We start from the raw sequence: 24,964 nt of genomic DNA, 5'->3' as shown, positions 1-24,964 counted from the left end.
CCCCCCCCCGGGAGTTGTAGGCACTTTATTATGCCGCCTTGGGAGGGACTACATTTCCCAGCAGCTCCCCGCGCGGCGCCAAGATGGTGGTTTTCAGCGTCTATGTGGTGAACAAAGCTGGCGGTCTGGTTTACCAGCACGACAACTACTCGCCCCGCACCGACGTGGAGAAGACTTTCAGCTACCCGCTCGACCTGGTGCTGAAGGTGTACGACGAGCGGGTGGTGGTGTCTTTCGGCCAGAGGGACGGCATCAAAGGTGAGGCCGGGGGGCGGCTCCTGCTGTCAGGAAAGGTCCCGGTCAGCCTGGGCCTAGCCCAGCCAGTGGCACATCAAGTGGCTTCAAACTACGTCCTTTTTACAGCTGCTATTGTCAAGCTGACAGTCAGTCAGACATCTTAGAAAATTATTAATCAGTTTTATTTATAAATCATTTTTATTTATAGGCCATTTGGCCCCTCGAGCCTGCTCCGCCATTCAATAAGATCCTGGCTGATCCGATCATGGACTCCGCTCCACTTCCCTGCCCGCTCTCCTAAACCCTTTACTTCTTTATCGATCAAAAATCTGTCTATCTCCGCCTTGAATATATTCAATGACCCAGCCTCCTCAGCTCTCTGGGGCAGAGAATTCCACAGATTTACAACCCTCAGAGAGAAGAAATTCCTCCTCATCAGTTTTAAATAGGCGGCACCTCATTCTAAGACTATGTCCCTTAGTTTTAGTTTCCCCTAGGAGTGGAAATTATCCTCTCTGCATCCACCTTGTCGAACCCCTTCATTATCTTATACGTTTCGATAAGATCACCTCTCATTCTTCTGAACTCCAATGAATAGAGGCTCAACCTATCTTCATAAGTCAACCCCCTCATCTCCGGAATCAACCGACTGAACCTTCTCTGAACTGCCTCCAATGCAACTATATCCTTCCTTAAATAGAGATCAAAACTGTATGCAGTACTCCAGGTGTCCTCACCAATACCCTGTCCAGTTGTAGCAGGACTTCTCTGCTTTTATACTCTATACCCCTTTCACTAAAGGCCAGCATTTCATTTGCTTCCTGATTACTTGCTGTACCTGCATATTAACATTTTGTGTTTCATGCACTTGGACCCCCAGGTCTCTCTCTACTGTTGCACTTTGCAGTTTTTCTCCATTTAAATTCTAATTAGCTTTCCTATTATTTCTGCCAAAGTGGATAACCTCACATTTTTCCCACATTAAACTCCACCTGCCAGATTTTTGCCCACTCACTTAGCCTGTCTATATCCCTTTGCAGATTTTTTGTGTCCTCGCAATTTGCTTTCCCACCCATCTTTGTATCATCAGTAAACTTGGCTACATTATATAGCACCTTTAACCATACTAAAAGGTCCTAAGGTGCTTCACAACAATTTTACAACATGTTAGATATTGACCATTGAGGGAAAGAGAGAAAGAGTGTGAGAAGGAAGTGTAAAGAAGTTAAAGGCTCTGGTCAGAAGTGGCAGCCAAAATTCACACGCAGATAGACACAGGTGAAAAAAAACTATTTAAAAAAAAAAAAAGAAATTCAAATTCAAGAAATTCAATAAGGAGAATACAATAGTAAAATCAGTATAATAAAGGTTAATTATAATTAAACAAAATGAAATAATATACCATAATTATAAATTAAGTTAAAATTAGAAAATCAGCAATTCAATCAAATTAAATCAGTTATTAGCTGTCTTTAAGATTCAGTCCCTGTCCAGTGATTCAGTTAATATGGAAGAACCAATCATTGTTCTCCATCCTTGTGATGTCATAATTTTATTACTTTTTATTTTTAATTTTGTCCTCTTGCTAGGACCTGTAATAGCTCCAGGCTCGAGTTGCCTCCGTTGTCAGGAGACGCTGATGTTTAAATCTCTCCAGCTGCTCCAGGCTTGAGCTGCTTCCGTTGTCAGGAGACGCTGATGTTTAAATCTCTCTCAAGCTGCTCTAGGCTTGAGCTGCCTCCATTGTCAGGAGACGCTGATGTTTAAATCTCTCTCCAGCTGCTCCAGGCTCGCGCTGCCTCCGCTGTCAGGGAGACACTGATGTTTAAATCATAATGGTAGTTATCCTTTAGCCATCACATTTCTAATAGATTTCACGATCTTTTATTTTAAATTTCTAGAACTCGAGCTAGAAATTGGGGAGATGTGTCAGTGAAAAGTATCATTCCCCAACTAAACCCCATCCCTTGTATCTGTAGTGGTAGATTTGGGTTAGTTTGGAGATGGGTGTTTCGGGTTGTTTACTGTATTAGCAATATTGTGGGGAAGAGCAAAACTAGAGGCCATCAATATAAGTTAGTCACCAAGAAATCCGATAGGGAATTCAGAAGGAACTTCTTTACCCAGCGAGTGGTGAGAATGTGGAACTCGCTACCACAGGCAGTGGTTGAAGCGAATAATATCGATGCATTTAAGGAGAGGCTAGACAGGCATATGAGGGAGAAGGGAATAGGGGGTTATGCTGATAGATTTAGATGAGGAACAATGGGAGGAGACTCGAGTGGAGCATAAACACTGGCATGGACTGGTTGGGCCGAATCGCCTGTTTCTGTGCTATATATTCTATCTAATATTACATTGAGATGTGAATCTATATCCTAGCTTTTTTGTGTTTGGGTATTTTAGTTAATTGAAGGGTAGCAGCTCTATTAAATACTTGCAATATTTTTATGGCTTGTTTCCTCCTGACTTGTCATTTTGCTCCGTGGGTGCCAGTTGGTTTCTAGTTCCCCATTACAGTGGCTGTCGTTCGTGGATGAACCTAGACTCTCTCTGTTAGTGTGGCATCACGGCTGTGTCAGATCCTGTCCCAGCCCAACATTCACACATACACATTTTCAGCAGAGGCACTGGATTGTGATCAGCAACAGTAATTCATGCAGATCAGCCTTGATCTCAATGAATAGTGAAACAGGCTCGAGGGGTTAAATGACCTACTTGTGTTCCGATGTTCCTAGCACAGATGTAGGACTCAGCACTCCATTGCTCTTGAGTTTTTCATGGGCAAGAGGAGTCCTAAATTTAAATGTAATCTAAATGTTACAGTTTCAGGTGTAGATTTTGTTGCTGTTCCTACCAGCAAGCTACAAGTAATTATTCTTTAAAGTACTTGTGCTGACTGCAGAATTTTAAACTATTTTTACTGACCAAGTCTAACTATGATGCGTGTGTGCATGTAAGCTTTGAATAGTATTTTGGTGTTTCAATTTTATATTCTTTCTGCTTTCCCCCCTCCCCAGTTGGATACGCTGTGCTTTCAATTAATGGGTTTGACGTAAATGGAAGGTACATGACTGATAACAGGGACGTGCTGGAGTATCTGAATACCTCTTTCAATTACCCTTTGGCGATCCGTTTTGGGCGCCCTCGTCTGACGTCCAATGAGAAATTAATGTTGGCCTCCATGTTTCACTCGTAAGTTTTGTAACAGAAAAAAACTCACTGATGCTTGGAATTACAGGATGTTTCACATGGGCTGTGAACCTTGGGATGTAGTTTCTTGTTACTCTGCTGGTGGTTCTTCTATTTTGCTATATTTTCCCCCTAAGATTAGCCTCCTGGTTCAAATAGTTATGGATTTAAAAAATTAATTCACAGGTTGTGGGTGTTGCTGGCAAGGCTGGTATTTATTGCCCATCCCTAATTGCCCTCGAGAAGGTGGTGGCTTGCTGGGCCATTTCAAAGGGCGGTTAAGAGTCAACCACATTGCTGTGCTTCTGGAATCACACATAGGCCAGATTGGGTAAGGACAGCAGATTTCCTTCCCTAAAGGACATTAGTGAACCAGATGGGTTTTTACAACAATGTGGTAGTTTCGTGGTCTATAGGGCTGTAGTAACACCCGCCCTCCAGAAACATGGCCCACGTATAGTAGATACCTCAAGTCGCTGGAGAAATACCACCAACGATGTCTCCACAAGATCCTACAAATCCCCTGGGAGGACAGACACACCAACGTTAACGTCCACGACCAGGCCAACATCCCCAGCATTGAAGCACTGACCACACTTGATCAACTCCGCTGGGCAGGCCACATAGTTCGCATGCCAGACACGAGACTCCCAAAGCAAGCGCTCTACTCTGAACTTCACGGCAAACGAGCCAAAGGTGGGCAGCGGAAATGTTACAAGGACACCCTCAAAGCCTCCCTGATAAAGTGCAACATAGAAACATAGAAACATAGAAAATAGGTGCAGGAGTAGGCCATTCGGCCCTTCTAGCCTGCACCGCCATTCAATGAGTTCATGGCTGAACATGAAACTTCAGTGCCCCATTCCTGCTTTCTCACCATACCCCTTGATTCCCCTAGTAGTAAGGACCTCATCTAACTCCTTTTTGAATATATTTAGTGAATTGGCCTCAACAACTTTCTGTGGTAGAGAATTCCACAGGTTCACCACTCTCTGGGTGAAGAAGTTCCTCCGCATCTCGGTCCTAAATGGCTTACCCCTTATCCTTAGACTGTGACCTCTGGTTCTGGACTTCCCCAACATTGGGAGCATTCTTCCTGCATCTAACCTGTCTAACCCCGTCAGAATTTTAAATGTTTCTATGAGGTCCCCTCTCATTCTTCTGAACTCCAGTGAATACAAGCCCAGTTGATCCAGTCTTTCTTGATAGGTCAGTCCCGCCATCCCGGGAATCAGTCTGGTGAACCTTCGCTGCACTCCCTCAATAGCAAGAATGTCCTTCCTCAGGTTAGGAGACCAAAACTGTACACAATACTCCAGGTGTGGCCTCACCAATGCCCTGTACAACTGTAGCAACACCTCCCTGCCCCTGTACTCAAATCCCCTTGCTATGAAGGCCAACATGCCATTTGCTTTCTTAACCACCTGCTGCACCTGCATGCCAACCTTCAATGACTGATGTACCATGACACCCAGGTCTCTTTGCACCTCCCCTTTTCCTAATCTGTCACCATTCAGATAATAGTCTGTCTCTCTGTTTTTACCACCAAAGTGGATAACCTCACATTTATCCACATTATACTTCATCTGCCATGCATTTGCCCACTCACCTAACCTATCCAAGTCGCTCTGCAGCCTCACAGCATCCTCCTCGCAGCTCACACTGCCACCCAACTTAGTGTCATCCGCAAATTTGGAGATACTACATTTAATTCCCTCATCTAAATCATTAATGTACAGTGTAAACAGCTGGGGCCCCAGCACAGAACCTTGCGGTACCCCACTAGTCACTGCCTGCCATTCTGAAAAGTACCCATTTACTCCTACTCTTTGCTTCCTGTCTGACAACCAGTTCTCAATCCATGTCAGTACACTACCCCCAATCCCATGTGCTCTAACTTTGCACATCAATCTCTTGTGTGGGACCTTGTCGAACGCCTTCTGAAAGTCCAAATATACCACATCAACTGGTTCTCCCTTATCCACTCTACTGTAAACATCCTCAAAAAAATTCCAGAAGATTTGTCAAGCATGATTTCCCTTTCACAAATCCATGCTGACTTGGACCTATCATGTCACCTCTTTCCAAATGCACTGCTATGACATCCTTAATAATTGATTCCATCATTTTACCCACTACCGATGTCAGGCTGACCGGTCTATAATTCCCTGTTTTCTCTCTCCCTCCTTTTTTTAAAAAGTGGGGTTACATTGGCTACCCTCCACTCCATAGGAACTGATCCAGAGTCAATGGAATGTTGGAAAATGACTGTCAACGCATCCACTATTTCCAAGGCCACCTCCTTAAGTACTCTGGGATGCAGTCCATCAGGCCCTGGGGATTTATCGGCCTTCAATCCCATCAATTTCCCCAACACAATTTCCCGGCTAATAAGGATTTCCCTCAGTTCCTCCTCCTTACTAGACCCCCCGACCCCTTTTATAACCGGAAGGTTGTTCGTGTCCTCCTTCGTGAATACCGAACCAAAGTGCTTGTTCAATTGGTCCGCCATTTCTTTGTTCCCCGTTATGACTTCCCCTGATTCTGACTGCAGGGGACCTACGTTTGTCTTTACTAACCTTTTTCTCTTTACATATCTATAGAAACTTTTGCAATCCGTCTTAATGTTCCCTGCAAGCTTCTTCTCATACTCCATTTTCCCTGCCCTAATCAAACCCTTTGTCCTCCTCTGCTGAGTTCTAAATTTCTCCCAGTCCCCAGGTTCGCTGCTATTTCTGGCCAATTTGTATGCCACTTCCTTGGCTTTAATACTATCCCTGATTTCCCTTGATAGCCACGGTTGAGCCACCTTCCCTTTTTTATTTCTATGCCAGACAGGAATGTACAATTGTTGTAGTTCATCCATGCGGTCTCTAAATGTCTGCCATTGCCCATCCACAGTCAACCCCTTAAGTATCATTCGCCAATCCATCCCAGCCAATTCACGCCTCATACCTTCAAAGTTAGCCTTCTTTAAGTTCTGGACCATGGTCTCTGAATTAACTGTTTCATTCTCCATCCCAATGCAGAATTCCACCGTATTATGGTCACTCTTCCCCAAGGGCCTCGCACAACGAGATTGCTAATTAATCCTCTCTCATTACATAACACCCAGTCTAAGATGGCCTCCCCCCTAGTTGGTTCCTCGACATATTGGTCTAAAAAACCATCCCTTATGCACTCCAGAAAATCCTCCTCCACCGTATTGCTTCCAGTTTGGTTAGCCCAATCTATGTGCATATTAAAGTCACCCATTATAACTGCTGCACCTTTATTGCACGCACCCCTAATTTCCTGTTTGATGCCCTCCCCAACATCACTACTACTGTTTGGAGGTCTGTACACAACTCCCACTAACGTTTTTTGCCCTTTGGTGTTCTGCAGCTCTACCCATATAGATTCCACATCATCCAAGCTAATGTCCTTCCTAACTATTGCCTTAATCTCCTCCTTAACCAGCAATGCTACCCCACCTCCTTTTCCTTTTATTCTATCCTTCCTGAATGTTGAATACCCCTGGATGTTGAGTTCCCAGCCCTGCTCATCCTGGAGCCACGTCTCCGTAATCCCAATCACATCATATTTGTTAACATCTATTTGCACAGTTAATTCATCCACCTTATTGCGGATACTCCTTGCATTAAGACACAAAGCCTTTAGGCTTGTTTTTTTAACACCCTCTGTCCTTTTAGAATTTTGCTGTACAATGGCCCTTTTTGTTCTTTGCCTTGGGTTTCTCTGCCCTCCACTTTTCCTCATCTCCTTTCTGTCTTTTGTTTTTGCCTCCTTTTTGTTTCCCTCTATCTCCCTGCATTGGTTCCCATCCCCCTGCCATATTAGTTTAACTCCTCCCCAACAGCACTAGCAAACACTCCCCCGAGGACATTGGTTCCGATTCTGCCCAGGTGCAGACCGTCCGGATTGTACTGGTCCCACCTCCCCCAGAACTGGTTCCAATGCCCCAGGAATTTGAATCCCTCCCTGCTGCACCATTGCTCAAGCCACGTATTCATCTGAGCTATCCTGCGATTCCTACTCTGACTAGCACGTGGCACTGGTAGCAATCCCGAGATTACTACTTTTGAGGTCCTACTTTTTAATTTAGCTCCTAGCTCCTTAAATTCATTTCGTAGGAACTCATCCCTTTTTTTACCTATGTCATTGGTACCAACGTGCACCACGACAACTGGCTGTCCTCCCTCCCTTTTTAGAATGTCCTGCACCCGCTCCGAGACATCCTTGACCCTTGCACCAGGGAGGCAACATACCATCCTGGAGTCTCGGTTGCGGCCGCAGAAACGCCTATCTATTCCCCTTACAATTGAATCCCCTATCACTATCGCTCGCCCACTCTTTTTCCTGCCCTCCTGTGCAACAGAACCAGCCACGGTGCCATGAACTTGGCTGCTGCTGCCCACTCCTGATGAGTCATCCCCCTCAACAGCACTCAAAGCAGTGTATCTGTTTTGCAGTGGGATGACCACAGGGGACCCCTGCACTACCTTCCTTGCACTACTCTTCCTGCTGGTCTTCCATTCCCTCGCTGGCTGTGTACCCTTCTCCTGCGGTAAGACCAACTCGCTACATGTGATACTCACGTCATTCTCAGCATCGTGGATGCTCCAGAGTGAATCCACCTTCAGCTCCAACTCCGCAACGCGGACCATCAGTAGCCGGAGGTGGACACACTTCCCGCACATGTAGTCGTCAGGGACACTGGTGTTGTCCCCGTGTTCCCACATGGTACAGGAGGAGCATATCACGTGACCGAGCTGTCCTGCCATGACTTAACCCTTAGATACACTTAAATTGCCGACAACAATGTTAAAAGTTACTGACTAATAAAGAAAAAGAACATCCCCACTGACACCTGGGAGTCCCTGGCCAAAGACTGCCCTAAGTGGAGGAACTGTATCCGGGAGGGCGCTGAGCTCCTCGAGTCTCGTCGCCGAGACCATGCAGAAATCAAGCGCAAGCAGCGGAAAGAGCGTGCGGCAAACCAGTTCCACCCACCCCTTCCCTCAACGACTATCTGTCCGACCTGTGACAGAGACTGTGGTTCTCGCATTGGACTGTACAGCCACCTAAGAACTCATGTTAAGAGTGGAAGCAAGTTTTCCTCGATTCCGAGGGACTGCCTATGACGATGATGATAAGACCTGCTCTACGGTTTTCCTATTAAAGCCTTTGATGCCCATCTCAACATATAATGGGCATCTGTGTAATGTCTCGTCCGAAAGTCAACGCCTCCAGAAGTGCAACACTTCCTCAGCACTGTGCTAGAATGCCAGCCTGCACTATACACTAAGGTGTATGGGGCTCAAACGCTCAACCATCTGACCAGAAGTGATAGTGCAGCATTGTGCTGCCCTGAGTGGCAGGGTTTGCATCTAACCCTACAATTTCCCATCAGGTTCATTATCTGTCTCATCTGTGCCACTTGAGAAGCCCAGGCACTTTCCTAGACCGCCGGTTACCTCGGGTTGTTCTTGTCTACCCTGTAGCAGCATTGATGGAGCTCAGAGCAAGTTTCCAGCCCATTCTTGCCCCTGAGGAAGTGAGATGTCTTTATTAAACTTCCAAAATAGAGTGATGCCAGCTGGAAATTAGACTGTTGTGAATTTGTCACTAAGAGTTCGCGTTGTATCTCTAATGGTGGTGACTGAGAGTTCATTTGAATGCTCTGAAAAGAGTTTACTTGAACATTGCCATTGTCCAAGTTCGGTGTAACTTGTGCAAAGGACCAATATAGTCAGGGAAGTAATTTAATCTAAAGTTTCCCGAGATCTCCATAAAGCTTTTATGTATAACGCATCTACCACTGACACGCTGAATGCTGCTGTACTGTTGCTCAGTGTTAAGAGCATGAATAGACACTTTTTTTATTCGCTCCGGGATGTGCACGTCGCTGGTAAGACCAGCATTTATTGCCCATCCCTAATTGCCCTTGAGAACATAAGAATTAGGAGTAGGCCATTCGGCACCTCGAGCCTGCTCCACCATTCAATAAGATCGTGGCTGATCTTCTACCTCAACTCCACTTTCCTGCACTGTCTCCATATCCCTTGATTCCCTTAATATTCAAAAATCTATCGATCTCTCTCTTTCTTGAATAGACTCAAAAGACTGAGCCGCCACAGCCCGCTGGGGTAGAGAATTCCAAAGATTCACCATCCTTTGAGTGAAGAAGTTCCTCCTCATCTCAATCCTAAATGGCTGACCACTGGTTCTAGACTTCCCGGCCAGAGGAAACATCCTCCCTGCATCTACCTGTCAAGCCCTGTAAGAATTTTGTATGTTTCAATTACATCACCTCTCATTCTTCTAAACTCTAGAGAATATAGGCCTCGTCTACTCAATCTCTCCTCATAGGACAATCCCCCATCCCAGGAATCAGTCTGGTGAACCTTCATTGCACTCTCTTTATGGCAGGTGTATCTTTCCTTGGATAAGGAAACCAAAACTGTGCACAATACTCTAGATGCGGTCCCACCAGGGCCAGGGTCCTGTATAATAAGATGTCTTTGCTCTTATACTCAAATCATCTTGTAAAAAGGCAAACTTACCATTTTCTTGCTGTACTTGCATGTTAACTTTCAATGATTCCTGAACAAGGACATCCAGATCCGTCTGAATACCAAAATTTCCCAATCTCCATTTAAAAAATAATTCTGCTTTTCTATTTTTCCTACCAAAGTGGATAACTTCACATTTCCCAACATTATATTCCATTTGCCATGTTGTTGCCCATTAATTTCGCCTGTCTGTATCAATTTGAAGCCTCTTTGCATCCTCCTCACAACTTACATACCCACCTAGCTTTGTATCATCAGCAAACTTGGATACATTTGGTGGTCTCATCCATATTATTGATATAGATTGTGAATAGCTGAGGTCCAAGCACTGATCCTTGCGGCACCCAACCCTGCCACCCTGAAAATGACCCGGTTATTCCTACTCTCTGTTTTCTGACCACTAACCAATCCTCAATCCATGCTAGTATATTACCCCACAAGGTGGTGGTGAGCTGCCGCCTTGAACCGCTGCAGTCCGTGTGGTGAAGGTGCTCCCACAGTGTTATTGGGGAGGGAGTTCCAGGATTTTGACCGAGCAACGATGAAGGAATGGCCAATGTATTTCCAGGTCAGGATGGTGTGTGACTTGGAGGGGAATGTGGAGGTGATGGTGTTCCCATGTGCTTACTGCCCTTGTCCTTCTAGGTGGTAGAGGTCACGGGTTTGGGAGGTGCTTTAATTAATGGGCTCTGCTTTTATGTTTTGAGGCTTTTTGTACCTGTATCAGACCCTAAGTAAGCTCTGTTTATATTCGCAGGTTGTTTGCAATTGGTTCCCAGTTATCTCCGGAGCCTGGAAGTTCTGGGATCGAAGTGCTGGAAACCGACACCTTCAAACTGCATTGTTTCCAAACACTGACCGGTAAATAGCATAGCCTAATGTTTCCTATTTCCAAAGCTTCAGACTATTTCCTCCATGTCTCCCTCTCTCCATAACTATAGAAAGGATAATTCGATTACATTGTTGGGCCAGGGCATCCATTTTGTCCCCTCTACTTGTTTTGGTGGAAGTGTTCAAAATCATAAATGGTTTTGATAAGAGTTAGTAAGGAGAAACTGTTTCTAGTGGCAGACGGGTCGGTCTCCAGTGATTGGCAAAAGAACCAGAGGTAGCATGAGGAAATGTTGTTCTTACACCGCAAATTGTTGGAATGCTCTGCCTGAAAGATAACTTTCCAAACAAAAAATTGCATAAATACTTTGAAGGGAAAACATTTACAGAGCTATGGGGAAAAGAGCAAATGATTGGGACTAATTGGATAGCACAGGCACGATGGGCCAAATGGCCTGTGCTGTATCATTCTACGATTCTGTTCTATATGTCCTCACCTCCCATTGTACAAGGTAGTTGAGAATCAATACCAGTCATGTTGCTAATTTCCATTCTGACAGGATTCTCAATATAACACACCAGTAGCTCTTGTAGCACTGTCCTGGACGATTATTGCTGTCGGGCTGAAGTTCCTCTTTAAAGTGAGTTATTCTGACTGCGTGTTCTGTGTTTAATTCTTTTTTTTTCCTTCAATGTTAAAGGAATTAAGTTCATTGTGTTGGCAGACCCTCGACAAGCTGGAATTGATTCCCTCCTCCGGAAGATTTATGAAATTTATTCAGACTTTGCTCTTAAAAATCCATTCTACTCTCTCGAGATGCCAATCAGGTACGGCCGAAACACACTGTGTGTAAAAGGGAACTACAGATGTATAGATTTTATATCTGGGAAGGGACACTGGCTCTCCACCAATCTGTCCAGTGAAGTGTTGGCTGTAGGTTCCGACCCACATCTTGTGCTGTTTTGTCAACCACCCGACCTGCTGTTTTGATTCTAAACTAGGTATCAGCTTCCGGTAAAACCATCTCTGAAGTAGATTTTACACCAGAACCAATTCAGAAGTGGCACAGCATCAACGACCATTGGAGTCACTGCTGTTGTCTGCTGCATTGCTCCTTTAACTTGCCATCTGTTCCTGCCACTAGTAACAGTAGGATAGAGTCATTTTTCTGACTTTTAACATTGCCCACTGTCAAAACGACTTTTGTTTTTAAAAACCTGCTGTTTTGAAGAAAGAGCCAAATGGATCCCGGGTGCTACCACACGGAAGGGAAGTCTGATGAAGACTTGTTTGCTGCAGGCTGCTGTGGCCCACCTTTGAGTGTTTTTTTTTCCAAGGGCAGTTGTATAATTTGTGTTTTGGTGTGGTGGGGGGGAGGGGGGGGCGGGCGGGGGCACTAAAACCGCCAAACATAGACAAATTAAACTTTAAGCAATAGTAATCAAATTTAAATTTGGTTGCTGGGGGTGATGATGCACTCCAGTCCCTCCGGCGCCCACCTCTTGCGGAAGGCCGCGAGCGTACCGGTGGACACCGCGTGCTCCATCTCCAGGCACACCCTGGCTCGGATGTAACCGCGGAAGAGAGGCAAGCAGTCGGGCTGAACGACCGCCCGCTGCCTGGGCCGGCTGATGGCCCCCTTGGCCATGCCCAGGAGCAGTCCTACGAGGAGGCCTTCCGACCTGCCCGCTCCCCTCCGCACAGGGTGCCCAAAGATCAGGAGTGTGGGACTAAAGTGTTGTCCGGGCGAGGTAGATCACGTGCCTGCTCATGCTCTGCTGTAAACCGGTGGGTGGTCCAGGAAGCCCAGTAGGTAGAGAGGACAGTGCTCGCCATTGAATTTAAAAGGTTTCCACTTTTTGTTCACGTGGTTGTGCACAATTTTGGGGCATTGCGCTTTTTAGGGCAGTGGTACATTTTCTGAATGTTCACTTTTTTGTTAAATAAAATGAATGTTTTAGAGTCATAGAAATTTAGAACATAGGAGGAGCCCATTCGGCTCATTGTGTCTGTGCCAGCTGACAAAGAGCTATCCAGCCTAATCCCACTTTCCAGCTTTTGGTCCGTAGCCCTGTCGGTTACGGCACTTCAAGTACACATCCAATATGGTGAGAGTTTCTGCCTCTACCACCCTTTTAGGCAGTGAGTTCCAGACCCCACCGCCCTCTGGGTGAAGAAATAATTCTCCTTTAATCCTTCTACCAATTACTTTAAATCTATGTCCCCTGGTTATTGACCTCTCTGCTGAAGGTAATTATGTGTGTAATTGCCTGTTTATACTATGACATGATAGAATGCATCGGATACATAATTTTTTTCCAAGCTGCTTATTAATGGCTAAATTACGGAGACATTTGAATGCTGTGTGGCATTATTGTGTTTGTGTGTTTTCTGTTTAACCAGAGTATGAGCTGGCCGTTAACAGGTAGAGTTGTAGAAGAGTTCGGTTGAGTTGCCCCTGTTTGTCGTTTTTTTTTAAATCTTGAATTAAAGAAGGCTTTCTATGAGTGCTCAGTTATTGGTACTCTCTCCTCTGGGTCAGAAGCTTGTAGTTTTGAGCTCCAAAACAGGTTTTTCAGCAGATCATTTAGACTGAGACACTAGTGCAGTGCTGCAGGAGTGCTGCATTGTCAGAGGTGCTTGTTTGGTTTTCACAGCTTCACCGATTATTTCTGTCAAGCTCGGTTGGCCTCATGCACCACTCTCTGCACAGTGATTTTTTATATCTGGTAACTTAGCATTGCCCAGGGGTCAGACGAGTCTCCTTCCGAAAGCAATTAGCACACTGAATTGACACAAGCCTTCTCATGTTCTCCTCGTCTTTTGGATAGCGGAGGAACAAATAATCCATCAGACCATGCTACTTGGGTGACAGACCACATATCTGGTGGTCTGTCACCTTACTCCTTGGATATACAAAAATAATATCTGCAACACTTGGCCAACTCTCTTAGTTGTACTAGGACCAGTGCCCATAACATTATTTTAGTATATTGATCTTGCGATGTGGGAGTCACTGGCAAAGCTAGCATTTATTGCCCATCCTTAGTTGTCCTTGAGAAGGTGGTAATGGGCCGCCTTCTTGAACTGTAAATGTAGATTCTTTTCTCTCAATCTGGTTCAGTGAAATCACTGAGTCGAATACCGATTGTGCTTTAAACAAAGCAAGCTATTATTTAAAAAGCAAATCCCGATCGGGGACCTTATCAGACAGAAGGAATGCAACTCTGATAGATCGCACCCGCTTCCTACGGACAAAGTGACGTTACATTGTAAAGGGACGACGGTTATACATTTTCGGCATAAGATAACAAGATAGGGCTAGAGTGACATCCTAGTTCAGCCTATCCCTTTTGATCCCTCTTTCCCTTTGTCCACCCATAAGCCGACCTAAGTATGGTCTGATTTTAAACAAAGACCTTCTGTTAATGTTTCAGGTTAATAACATGATTTAATAAGACCTTGAGGTTTTTCTACAAGCTGTGGGTTTTGTTTCAATATGTGTTAATGTTGTAACATTTCGCAATCTCGAGTCTGAGATGTCATGGCTATTTCTCCATGAATTCTTTGTTAGCTTATACTGTCCCTATACAATTCCCACATTCTCAACTTCAATGTCTCTATACATTTTTAAACATTCACATTCCCCCCTTTTATCATTCCATGATAACCCTGGTGACTATTCCAGGAGTATCGCATTCAGCCGTTCGCACTCTATTTCCTGAATCATATTGTTGTTAGTGTCGAGTAGTTCTTTAGTTTGTTGGATCATAACTCGGGAGCCCTTGACCACAAGAGGGTTTGCTAACCTTGCCATCATTACTTTATAACAAAGGTTAAGGCAACCAACAATTAGATAGGATCTCCACGATCCATCTGATAGCCAATCAAACCAGCTAGATCCTTCTGCTGGTGTGGATAACTTCTTCACCTCCCTTCTTATGTGATCAGCGAGATTGGTTATGTTTTCTGAACTATCAGGAATGTAAGTGCAACATTCAGATCCTATCAGGGCACACGTTCCCCCTTTCTCAGCTAACAGGTAATCGAGGGCCATTCGGTTTTGTAATGCTACGGTCCTTATTGCTACCATTTTAGCTGTGATGCCCTCCAGAGCTTCAGCAGTATATTGCTTCCGGGTCCCAGGACTGGGCCCACAACCCTCCACTTGTGTTATTCGGATGGTGAGAGAGGATGGTGACTCGTGCACCTGTGGTGAGGTTGAGACTGTGTGGGCAATTGCTGTACCCTATGCTATGTCCCTTGTTACTGGTGTCATTTCGGGTTAGACATATGTCCCCGGTTGGCCTCCCAATCCCCGAGGTATTGGTCAGAGCTAAGAATGGGGATTCCTTTCCACAGTCGTAGGTTGGTTGGTACCATCCCTGGGACGTCTGACTAATGGGGTCTCCAGCACTCTCCCACTTGGTGACCTCCCCGTGGTCGTTCATGTGGTAACGGTATGATACTCCTCCTGATCTCTGTGATCCCTCTTTTGACCCGCCTTTCCTCTCTCGTATTTGTATTGGCCCCCCTCCTCTTATAGTTTGGCTCTGAATCCATCTGACAGTCTCAGTTAGGGTTAGTGGAATGGGGCGCAAAGGAATTCCCCCTTTGGAATGTATAGGGAATGTGAACACACCCAACATCTAGAAAAGTTCCCATTTTGCACATAAACATAAAACATGTACAAAAAGGTGTTTACATGGAGCTCTCGTCTCTGTCTCCCCTCCCATGCGCCGAAACTGTCATATTATACAGACTGTGGCATACAGACACAGTTTCATCTTATGGCTCAGGATTCAGATAAATAGTCCAATTATTTTGCTGATTAAAAGAGTTCGGTTCTCCCGTCTCTCTTCTTAGGTCACCGTCGGTGTAGCTGGCTGTCTATCACTACGGGTAAAAGTTCAAACTGGTCCATGTTACAGTTAGGATGTCAACGGCCTTGTTCAGCTATGGAGAAGAGGAAATCTGAAACAGAAACAGGAATTAGAATAACCAGTAAAATAGGTTCGTTAGAGGGTGGTGAGCTTGTAGTGGTGCAGGTGAACCCAGGCACTTTTCCCCTCAACCTTGGCTGCAGTGGAGGTAGTGAGTAACACCTGAAAAGGCCCCTCCCATCGTGGCTCTAATCCCTTCCGAATCCATACTTCCCTGCTGCCACGAGGGACAATTCGGGTAAAACTGAGAGGTCGAGGTGAGCCTCTCGAACCTGGTTGTGAGCTAGTCGCAGAGCCTGAGTCAGAGAAAGAACATAGGTGGTCATCAGTCGAGCTGAGATACCATATCTAGGAACAATTTCCCTCATTAACACCTTAACAACAGTTTGAGCCTTATTGTCCAGGGTAGGGTAGGCTTCAATCCATCTGCTAAACACATCTACTATTACTAACACATATTTGTAACACTGAACTTTTTGCAACTCAATGTAGTCCAACTGAAATGTCTCAAAGGGACCTTCGGGTAGGGGCGTTTTACCCCAATCACAGGGGACTCCCTTCCCTGGATTATGTTGCTGGCAAACCAGGCAACGACTACTGATGTTCTGGGCGAGCGCCTGGAGTCTAGGGTGCCACCAAGTAGCCAAAAGTGTGTCACTTGTTGTCCTTGCTCCACAATGAGTACCAAAATGCATACATTCAATAACCCATAGAGCCAACTCGTCAGACATGCAAGTCTGTTCCGCGGGAGTGGTCCAGAGTTTAGAAACATTGTCATAAGTGCATCCATAATTTTTCCACAACAGTTTTTCTTTTTCAGGAGCGTCCTCCTGTGCTTTAATAACATCTTGGATGGTTGGCATTGGTTTTTCCGAGGCTAACTTATCCTTTGCAGGATTTTTAGTCTGACTCATCATCAACCGGGGATTTTCCGGTGGTGTGGGCAGTACATTTAACAATGGCAATGTGCTTGGGAAGCATGAGGGCTTGCAACAAATCAGATACTAGTTGCTTATGGGATATTCTCATTCCCCTGTGAGGTTAGGAATCCCCTATTTTTCCATAATTGTCCGAAATCATGGGCCACCCCAAAGGCATACCTAGAGTCGGTATAGATATTGACTTTGAGATCTTTGGCCAAGATACAGGCTCGGGTGAGGGCGAATAGTTCAGCTTGTTGGGCAGAATAGGCGGTTTCAAAAGCGGCAGATTCCAAGACCTGATTCTCCTGGCTTACTATGGCGTATCCTGAGATTCGTGTACCTTCTGGATTAATAGAAGACCTTCCGTCAATATACATAATACAGTCTGGATCTTCCATATTGATACATCAACTAAATCTTCCCTGACTGATGTGGCCTCTTGAATTAAAGATAAACAATCATGACTGGGTTCTTCCTCATCTTGGGGCGGCTCAGTAAGAAAACAGGCCGGATTAATTGCAGCACAGTGCCGAAAGGTCAGTTTAGGATTATTCAGTAAGTAGATCTCATATCTGCTTTGCCTGGCCATGGTAAGGTGTTGAGTCTGCAGTTGGCCCAGGAGGGCAGCTACGGAGTGAGAGATGTTAAGACAACGGTAGCACAGTCTTTCAGAATTGTACAATACAGTTGAAAGGGCCGGTCATAGAGGGGCCGGCCCAAAGCCGGAGCTTGCAGCAGGGCTGTCTTTCGTTCCTTAAAGGCTTGGACGTCTGCGGTTTCTATTTCAAAGCTGCCTTACTTATTTGTATACGGGGTGAGGTGCTTAGTCATCAGGGCAACATTAGGGATCCAGGATCTGCAGTAATTGATCATCCCCAACCACTGTCGCATTTGTTTAGCCGTGCTAGGGACTGGAAACTGGCAAATTGGTTCGACTCGGCTAGCCTCCAAAGCTCGATGGATACTCGGCATTGCCTGTGATTTCAGTGGGTACTGTCGGATAGAGGGCCAGTCCACATTGCCCTGCACTGGGATCTCAATCGGATCAATGGGAGTATAACCCACTTGGGAGGGGTCCTCTGCCCACACATGAGGATCCACATAGTCAGGTATGTCCGAGCCAGTATGATGCTGCAGAGTCGTTAAGACCTTCTCGGGGTCCCCGTGGAATTGGACTGTTCGGCCACATTTTACAATTTGCACATCCCGGCTGGTAGGGTCAGCCTCGTCTATAGCCTGGCGCACCATAACTCCCAAATCTTTAGCGTGGTGGGGAGGTAATACTTCACGAGTAATATGTGGTGCCACCGTTGGGGGCTGTCCATTTCCACAAAATCTGCCTTCCCTTCCGGTCCAGTCACTCTAGCCCTTAATAGAATTTCCTTCACTTCCCCTTCGTGATCCTGATAAAAGTTCTGCAGGTCCTGATTCTTTCCACTGGGATCGTATGCTAGGGTCACGTGATAGGGTGCCTGCGGCAGGTCCAGAGACCACCACTGAGGGGTTCTAGTGGTATAATACTGCCGCTTAAGGGTTCCTTGTTTTACAATAATCCCATCATCTCCACACTCTAAATGCAACTGGAATTTGCAGAGGAGGTCTCTAGCCATCAAGTTACAGTCCAGATTGGTTGTGATAACAAATCGATGTTCCACCGATTCTTCCTGGTAACCCATTTTAACCGGTTCTGACACCGGGAATGTAGAGACTTGTCCCAGGAATCCTGACAGTCCCTATGTTTCAGTGGAGGTGGGGAGTTTAAGCTTTGATTGTACAGAAGACATGAAGGCTCCCGTATCTATCAAGAAGGGTTGCCACTCATTCCGAATTTTTAACAATATCATCGGTTCGTCATCCGGGGAGGGTCCCTGCACAATCAAGCTACGCAGTCAATACGAATCGGGGGACGGTTGGCCAAAGGGGTTATTCTGGGAGAAGTTAGTGTAAGATCCCCGTCCCCTTGCCCCCCTCCTCTTCCTCTTCCTTTTTCGTGCTGACGGGAGGGACAATTTCTATTCCAATGTTCTTCTTGCCCACAAATAAAGCATCCATCTCGTCTTTCCCATACCAGGCCGGGGACAGTAGGGCGGTCCGTAATTAGCAGGGCCCGGGCCATTTGGGTGTTTGATATAACCGTATCCCTGTTTATCCACCCAACCCTGCACGCAACACTGCGGTTCCATCTGGTATCCCCTTGGGTCGGGTTTTGGTCCTTCCACCCGAGGCAGCTCTTCCTTTCTAGTCACGTATTCAGTCTTGACCCGGGTTGGGGGGGCACCTCCCCCCTCTCCTTTCTTTTCCTACCAATAATATTTAACTGCCCTTTCCATCTGGGCTTCACTGTTATCTGCCCAATTCATATTATTTGTCCGGATAGCGTGAGCAATCGAATAGGGCAGGCACTGAAGTAGGATAGCGCAGAATTGAGGAGAATCCTCTCCTGCCCTGAAGGCATTATCTCCTGATTGACTTCCGTATATTTCAATAAATCTTTCCATGAATTCATCGGCAGTTTCTTCTCATTTGGGTTTAGTTTCTAATACTGCGGCCATACTGATGGGCTTCTGAAGGGTCGTGGTGAGAGCATTAAAAATAGCGTTTAGGCGATCCTGGACATCGTTAGGGTGAGTAACCAACAATGCATCATGAGTAGCACGTCCTAGGTGAGTTAGAAATCGGGCATGCTCAGTTGGGCTCAGGGTTTGCTTTACCAGGGCCCACAGGTCCCTTGATTCTGCATTATATCCATGCATGTCGAGGTCACTCCGTGAAATCGGAGGTCAGGGTTAAGTTGGGTTTGTGGATCCCTTTCAGCTTATTTATCTTAGCCTTTTAACTCTTCAATTTGTTTTGTTTGAGTATCTATTTCTTTATTATATCAGGCAAGTATTATTACATAAGCTAGTTCTGTTTTTATTTTTATTCTGACTATTGCACCATTCCTCTGTTAGGTGAGTCTTTTTTCTATTAAGAAATCTAAATTAATAATGTTCAGTATGAAACGGCTGTCAATGGAAAGGGTTAACTCCTTTACAGGTTTGTAAGAAGACCTGATGTCATTACGTGACTTCACGTAACCATCTGAAAAAAAAATCTTTTCATCAGGAAAGGCAGCATTTGATTAAACTCCAATATTTTTTTAACTTCTTATTCAAGTACTTGCCAAAGATATTTTTTTAATTGATTTAAAACGAGACCACACATTTTTAATAGCTATTTGTTTACTGAAATTCAATTTATTCATCGGCCTCGGTCAATGCAAAGCCAACCATTTTATCTACATAGTCTATCGATACCTTTCTCAGAGGTCCCAATGGAACTCTTAGTACATTTCTCGTGCGCACACTCTTTCTTTAAGACGTCTACGGTTTTTAATATGTCCTCCTTCTGTCAATGAAAGCCCTAATTTAATGGAGTTTTTCTGCCAACTCGACAAGAGTGATGCATTTTTTTAGACTGCAGTGGAATTTTTCTCATAATTTAAAATCTCAGAACATTTTTTTTCAGCACCTATTTAGTACGTTCCATCTTTTTTTTCGTCTTTTCCATAACTAGAGGGAAGTCTGGCACGTAGGCTGTGGACTGCTTTTCGTTATCTCAATTGTTCCAGCCTCAAGGTCGTGTTATTTAATATAATAATTTTTTTATCCTTTTGAATCCATCTCAGTTGTTTTGCTGTGCCTTCTCTGAATGTTTTCTTTCGACAAGTAAGTGAGCATGTCAAATCCTTTTTTAACCACCGGGACCATGTATTTTTTTCTTTTTTTTTTTACTCAACAAACCTATCCTTTGTGCATTTCCTGGCTCCGTAATTTATACGTAATTTAATAAGGTTCACACTCTTAAACTTCCCACATACAGGACAACACTACGAAGGGTTTAAAAAAACGTTCATTTCTGTTTGAAAAAGTGGGTGGAGCTAAAACAAACCACAACTCCCCGGCTTTTTTTTTTTACAGTAAAAATCACAAGCATTTCTCATTTAAAACAGACGTTCACAAGAGTCTCTCTTCTTTCCTTTTAATTTTTGGATCCATGATTGATCATCTATCCCTATCTAGCTCTAACTATCCCTACTTTCCGTGTCGCCGCACGGATCTACTTGGGCCTCGAACCCACACAGACACTGGGCCTCGAACCCAGGCAGGCTCTGGGCCTCGAACCCAGGCAGACTTACCTATTCGAACCTATCTTTCCGAGTCGCCGCTTGGTTTGCGTCACCGCGCAATTTCCCTATCTCTATCCCTATTCTAAGTTTGAAAGGTATTCACCAGATTGTCCTGGATCTCGTTCAGACACTACCTGAGAACCAGCGAGTGGCTAAACTTTCCTCAGACTTTTGAAACCGGGGGAAACTGGAGCAGTATTGAAATCATACTCGCTCCAGTGGCCACTTTCCCCTCGTCTCGTCCAAGGCTAGTCTGGCTCTTAATTCGCAAGTTTTCGGCAGTCGTCCGTTGAGATCCCACTTCTGACACCAAATGTAAATGTAGATTCTTTTCTCTCAATCTGGTTCAGTGAAATCACTGAGTCGAATACCGATTGTGCTTTAAACGAAGCAAGCTTTTATTTAAAAAGCAAATCCCGATCGGGGACCTTATCAGACAGAAGGAATGCAACTCTGATAGATCGCACCCACTTCCTACGGACAAAGTGACGTTACATTGTAAAGGGGCGACTGTTATACATTTTCGGCAAAAGAGAACAAGATAGGGCTAGAGTGACATCCTAGTTCAGCCTATCCCTTTTGATCCCTCTTTCCCTTTGTCCACTCATAAGCCGACCTAAGTATGGTCTGATTTTAAACAAAGACCTTCTGTTAATGTTTCAGGTTAATAACATGATTTAATAAGACCTTGAGGTTTTTCTGCAAGCTTGTGGGTTTTGTTTCAATATGTGTTAGTGTTGTAACATTTTGCAATCTCGAGTCTGAGATGTCATGGCTATTCCTCCATGAATTCTTTGTTAGCTTATACTGTCCCTATACAATTCCCACGTTCTCAACTTCAATGTCTCTATACATTTTTAAACATTCACAGAACCACTGCATTCCTCATGAAGATACCTGTTCTTTCACAGTGCTGTTGGGTAGAGAATTCCAGGATTTTGACCCAGTGACAATGAAGGAACGCCAATAGTCGGGACTTGCCTGGATGAGTGCAGCTCCAACAACACTCAAGAAGCTCGACACCATCCAGGACAAAGCAGCCCGCTTGATTGGCACCTCATCCACCACCTTCAACATTCACTCCCTCCACCACCGGTGCATCGTGGCTGCAGTGTGCACCATCTACAAGATGCATTGTAGCTTCGCAGCACCTAGAAGGACAAAAGGGCAGCAGGGGCACGGGAACACCATCACCTACAAGTTCCCCTTCAAGTTGCACACCATCCTGACTTGGATAAGTATATCGGCCATTGCTTCATCGTTGCTGGGTCAAATTCCTGGAACTCCTTTCCTAACTGCATTGGGAGTACCTTCACCACAAGGACTGCAGTGGTTTAAGGAGGAGGCTCATCACCTTTTGAAGGTAAATTAGGGAAGGACAATAAATGCCGGCCTTGCCAGTAACACCCACACCCCGGAACAAATTTTAAAAAAAATGTCCATGGTGTGTGACCTGGAGGTGATGGTGTTCCCTTACACCTTCTGCCATTAGCTTCTACGTGGTGGAGATCGCGGGTTCTGGAGATGCTGCTGAAGAATTCTTGGCGACTTGCTGCAGTGCGTCCGGTAGATAGTATACACTGCAGTCATGGTGGCTGTTTAAGCCGTATAGCTTGTAGATGAGGTTTCACCTAACCCCCTCGTAGCCTTCAGTCTCTATCGTGGTGAGCTCACAAGAAGAGGCTGCTGAAATATATTTGTCTGCTTGGGTTGTTTCCGTGAGCGGTGGGCACCGCAGGCCGTCCACTGCATCATTGACCAGGATAATCGGAACCTGATTTAGTTTTGTGCTACGCTTTTAGTTTGAGTTGTACCTCGTGTTCGATCCTTTTATGAATGGTACCCTCTGATTGAGGGGGCACTTGTGCTGATTCCTGTTCTGGCAACACCTAGTGCCATCCTTATTGGGTCCAACTAAAATAGGCCTGGGCTGACAGTTGCCCATCCTCGCCCTTTCATCTTGTGGACCATCCCGTGTGGTGAGCGATCAATACTCACTGGCACCTGGACTGTCAGTCCAAATACTGTAGACAAACTGGCACCTGACCTGAGCCCTGCAAAAGATGCCGGAGTCCAAGCCAAATGCACGTTACCAAGCACGTTCTCTTAAATCGATTGTTTTCAACACAAAGCGAGCAGTTGGTGTTGAATGGTTTCTATTTGTTTTGCAATCAAAGCACATTTGTATCCGAAAAATGTGATATCTCTCAGCGCTTTTTTACACAATGACTATTTCCAACCACTCCCTCAGCACGGCACTGAGAGTGTCCGCCTGGATTTTTGTGGTCAAGTCTCTTTGAGATGTTTCTGAGACATGATTACATCAATATAAATCAAACATCCACTTTAGACCTGGTTACTTAGTGCTATGGTGGTTCCCAATTGCCATGTTGTGTGTAGGTACCCAACTTGAGTATCGTGTCATAGGACGGGAAGTTTGGGCCAATATGTTGTTTGGACAGTGCCGAGGCGGCAGCTTCCTGGCCCCTCGGGTGCAGGGTACATGGTCCACTGAGACCCGAATGAGGATAAAGGGACAATTAGAAGAATTTCATCAACTTCAATTTAAAATAAAAATATATACTTATACTATGTAGATGAAATGCAATAATGCTTCAGTGCATCATGCAATTTGTAGGATGTGAATTTGATCCACGTCATTAGTTTTCCCCATGGGGAATTCTCAACCTTGAGAGATGCTCAGACAGGAGACATTATGGGCCCAAGTTTCCACATGATTTGCGCCTGATTTTTAGGAGCAACTGGTGGAGAACGGACTATCTTAGAAATCGCAATTCTCCACATTTTTTTTTTCTGCAGTTCTAGTCAGGTAGAACAGTTCTACTTTGGAACAGAATTTTTTCTTCAAAAGGGGGCGTGTCCGGCCACTGACGCCTGATTTCAAAGTTTCCACAGTGAAAACGTACTCCAAACTAAAGTAGAATGGAGCCAGTGAAGATTTTTGTAGAACTAAAAAAACCTGTTCTACACATTAAAAAATTAGGCGTCCAGAACGAGGTGGGTGGGGAGGGGGGGGAAGGGAACTCATTAAATTCTACAATAAATCCGTATTTATACTTCTACAAATATTATACAAATAAATCCAACCTGAATAAACATTTATAAGCCAAGAAAAGATTAAATAAACCATCTTTCTACCTGTGTGAAAGTGCTTCAGCCAGGGAGAATTCTGCAGCCGGGAGGGAGGGAGGGGGGGGGGGGGGGGGGGGAAAGAAGAGTGAGTGAGTGAGTGTCGGGGGTGGGGGGGGGGAGAGCAGGAGCTGGCCGTGGGAGGAGCCTTATCCACGCAGCCCCAGTGAGGACATTCAGCTAGGGCTAGGGGCTGCGTGCTTCGGGCCCCTTCCACACAGTTCGGCGCCTGGAGCTACTGCACTTGCGTGCCCACTGTGGCGCGCATGTGCAGAGGTCCCGGCACTGTTTTCAGCGCAGGGACCTAGCTCCGCCCCCCCACAACTCGTGCTGGCTGCGCCGAGGGCCAGAGGACCTGCAAGTAGGTGGAGAATACCGAGGATTTTTTTAGGCGCGAAAAACGGGCGCCCGGCTCGGAGGGGTGCCCGTTTCTTATTCTTGTGGAAACTTGGGCCCTATAAGTGGTGGAGTTAGACAGAGTCAGCTTCTTGCTGCCCTTTTAGGAGACGCTTACGGAGCAGAAATGGCTGCAAATGTAATGTATTGGGGTGTCCATATCATGATTTGAATATTTACTCAGTTGTGGGCTATTAATCGAAACTTTGTGTAGTCCAATTCAAAATACATTCTTTCTTATATCTGGTCCATTTTGTATTTAAAACGTGTCTTTTATCCTGCAGGTGTGATCTCTTTGAACAGAATCTGAAAGTGGCTTTGGAAATAGCAGAGAAGGCTGGAACCTTCGGAGCAGGATCCTGATCTCCCCGGGAGACTGTCGAACCTTCCGAGTGTTCGGTGCGTTGGGCTGTTGTGTATATATTTTGTTTGTGTTCAGAGGCACTGGAAATAGAAAAACTTGTGGAGCAGAAAGCTGAACACAAGGCTAGTGTAATATGTATTATGTATATATGGGAAATAAATACACTGTTAACAACTAGTTTTTA

The 24,964-nt window shown here is 45.3% G+C and overlaps 1 protein-coding gene across 1 annotated transcript; it reads left to right on the top strand.

Moving 5' to 3' along the window:
- The first annotated feature begins 54 nt into the window (after positions 1-54).
- On the top strand, positions 55-24,954 carry trappc4 (trafficking protein particle complex subunit 4). The gene is made up of 5 exons (XM_070893130.1): positions 55-258; positions 3,258-3,432; positions 10,762-10,865; positions 11,537-11,663; positions 24,701-24,954. The coding sequence occupies exons 1-5, from the start codon at positions 84-86 to the stop codon at positions 24,777-24,779; spliced, it is 660 nt and encodes a 219-aa protein (XP_070749231.1). The 5' UTR covers positions 55-83; the 3' UTR covers positions 24,780-24,954.
- Positions 24,955-24,964: the final 10 nt, after the last annotated feature.

The sequence above is a fragment of the Pristiophorus japonicus genome, chromosome 11 (assembly GCF_044704955.1).
Source record: "Pristiophorus japonicus isolate sPriJap1 chromosome 11, sPriJap1.hap1, whole genome shotgun sequence".
Taxonomy (NCBI): domain Eukaryota; kingdom Metazoa; phylum Chordata; class Chondrichthyes; family Pristiophoridae; genus Pristiophorus; species Pristiophorus japonicus.
The sequence above is the reverse complement of the archived record's forward strand: the minus strand, read 5'-3'. Positions and strand labels throughout refer to the sequence as shown.

What these genes read in the sequence shown, in the direction of transcription:
- trappc4 (XM_070893130.1), top strand. Translation starts at nt 84, where the DNA reads ATGGTGGTTTTCAGCGTCTATGTGGTGAACAAAGCTGGCGGTCTGGTT. An exon ending in CCAGAGGGACGGCATCAAAG is followed by an intron (nt 259 to 3,257) that starts GTGAGGCCGGGG and finishes CCCCCTCCCCAG; the next exon opens with TTGGATACGCTGTGCTTTCA. An exon ending in TTGTTTCCAAACACTGACCG is followed by an intron (nt 10,866 to 11,536) that starts GTAAATAGCATA and finishes TCAATGTTAAAG; the next exon opens with GAATTAAGTTCATTGTGTTG.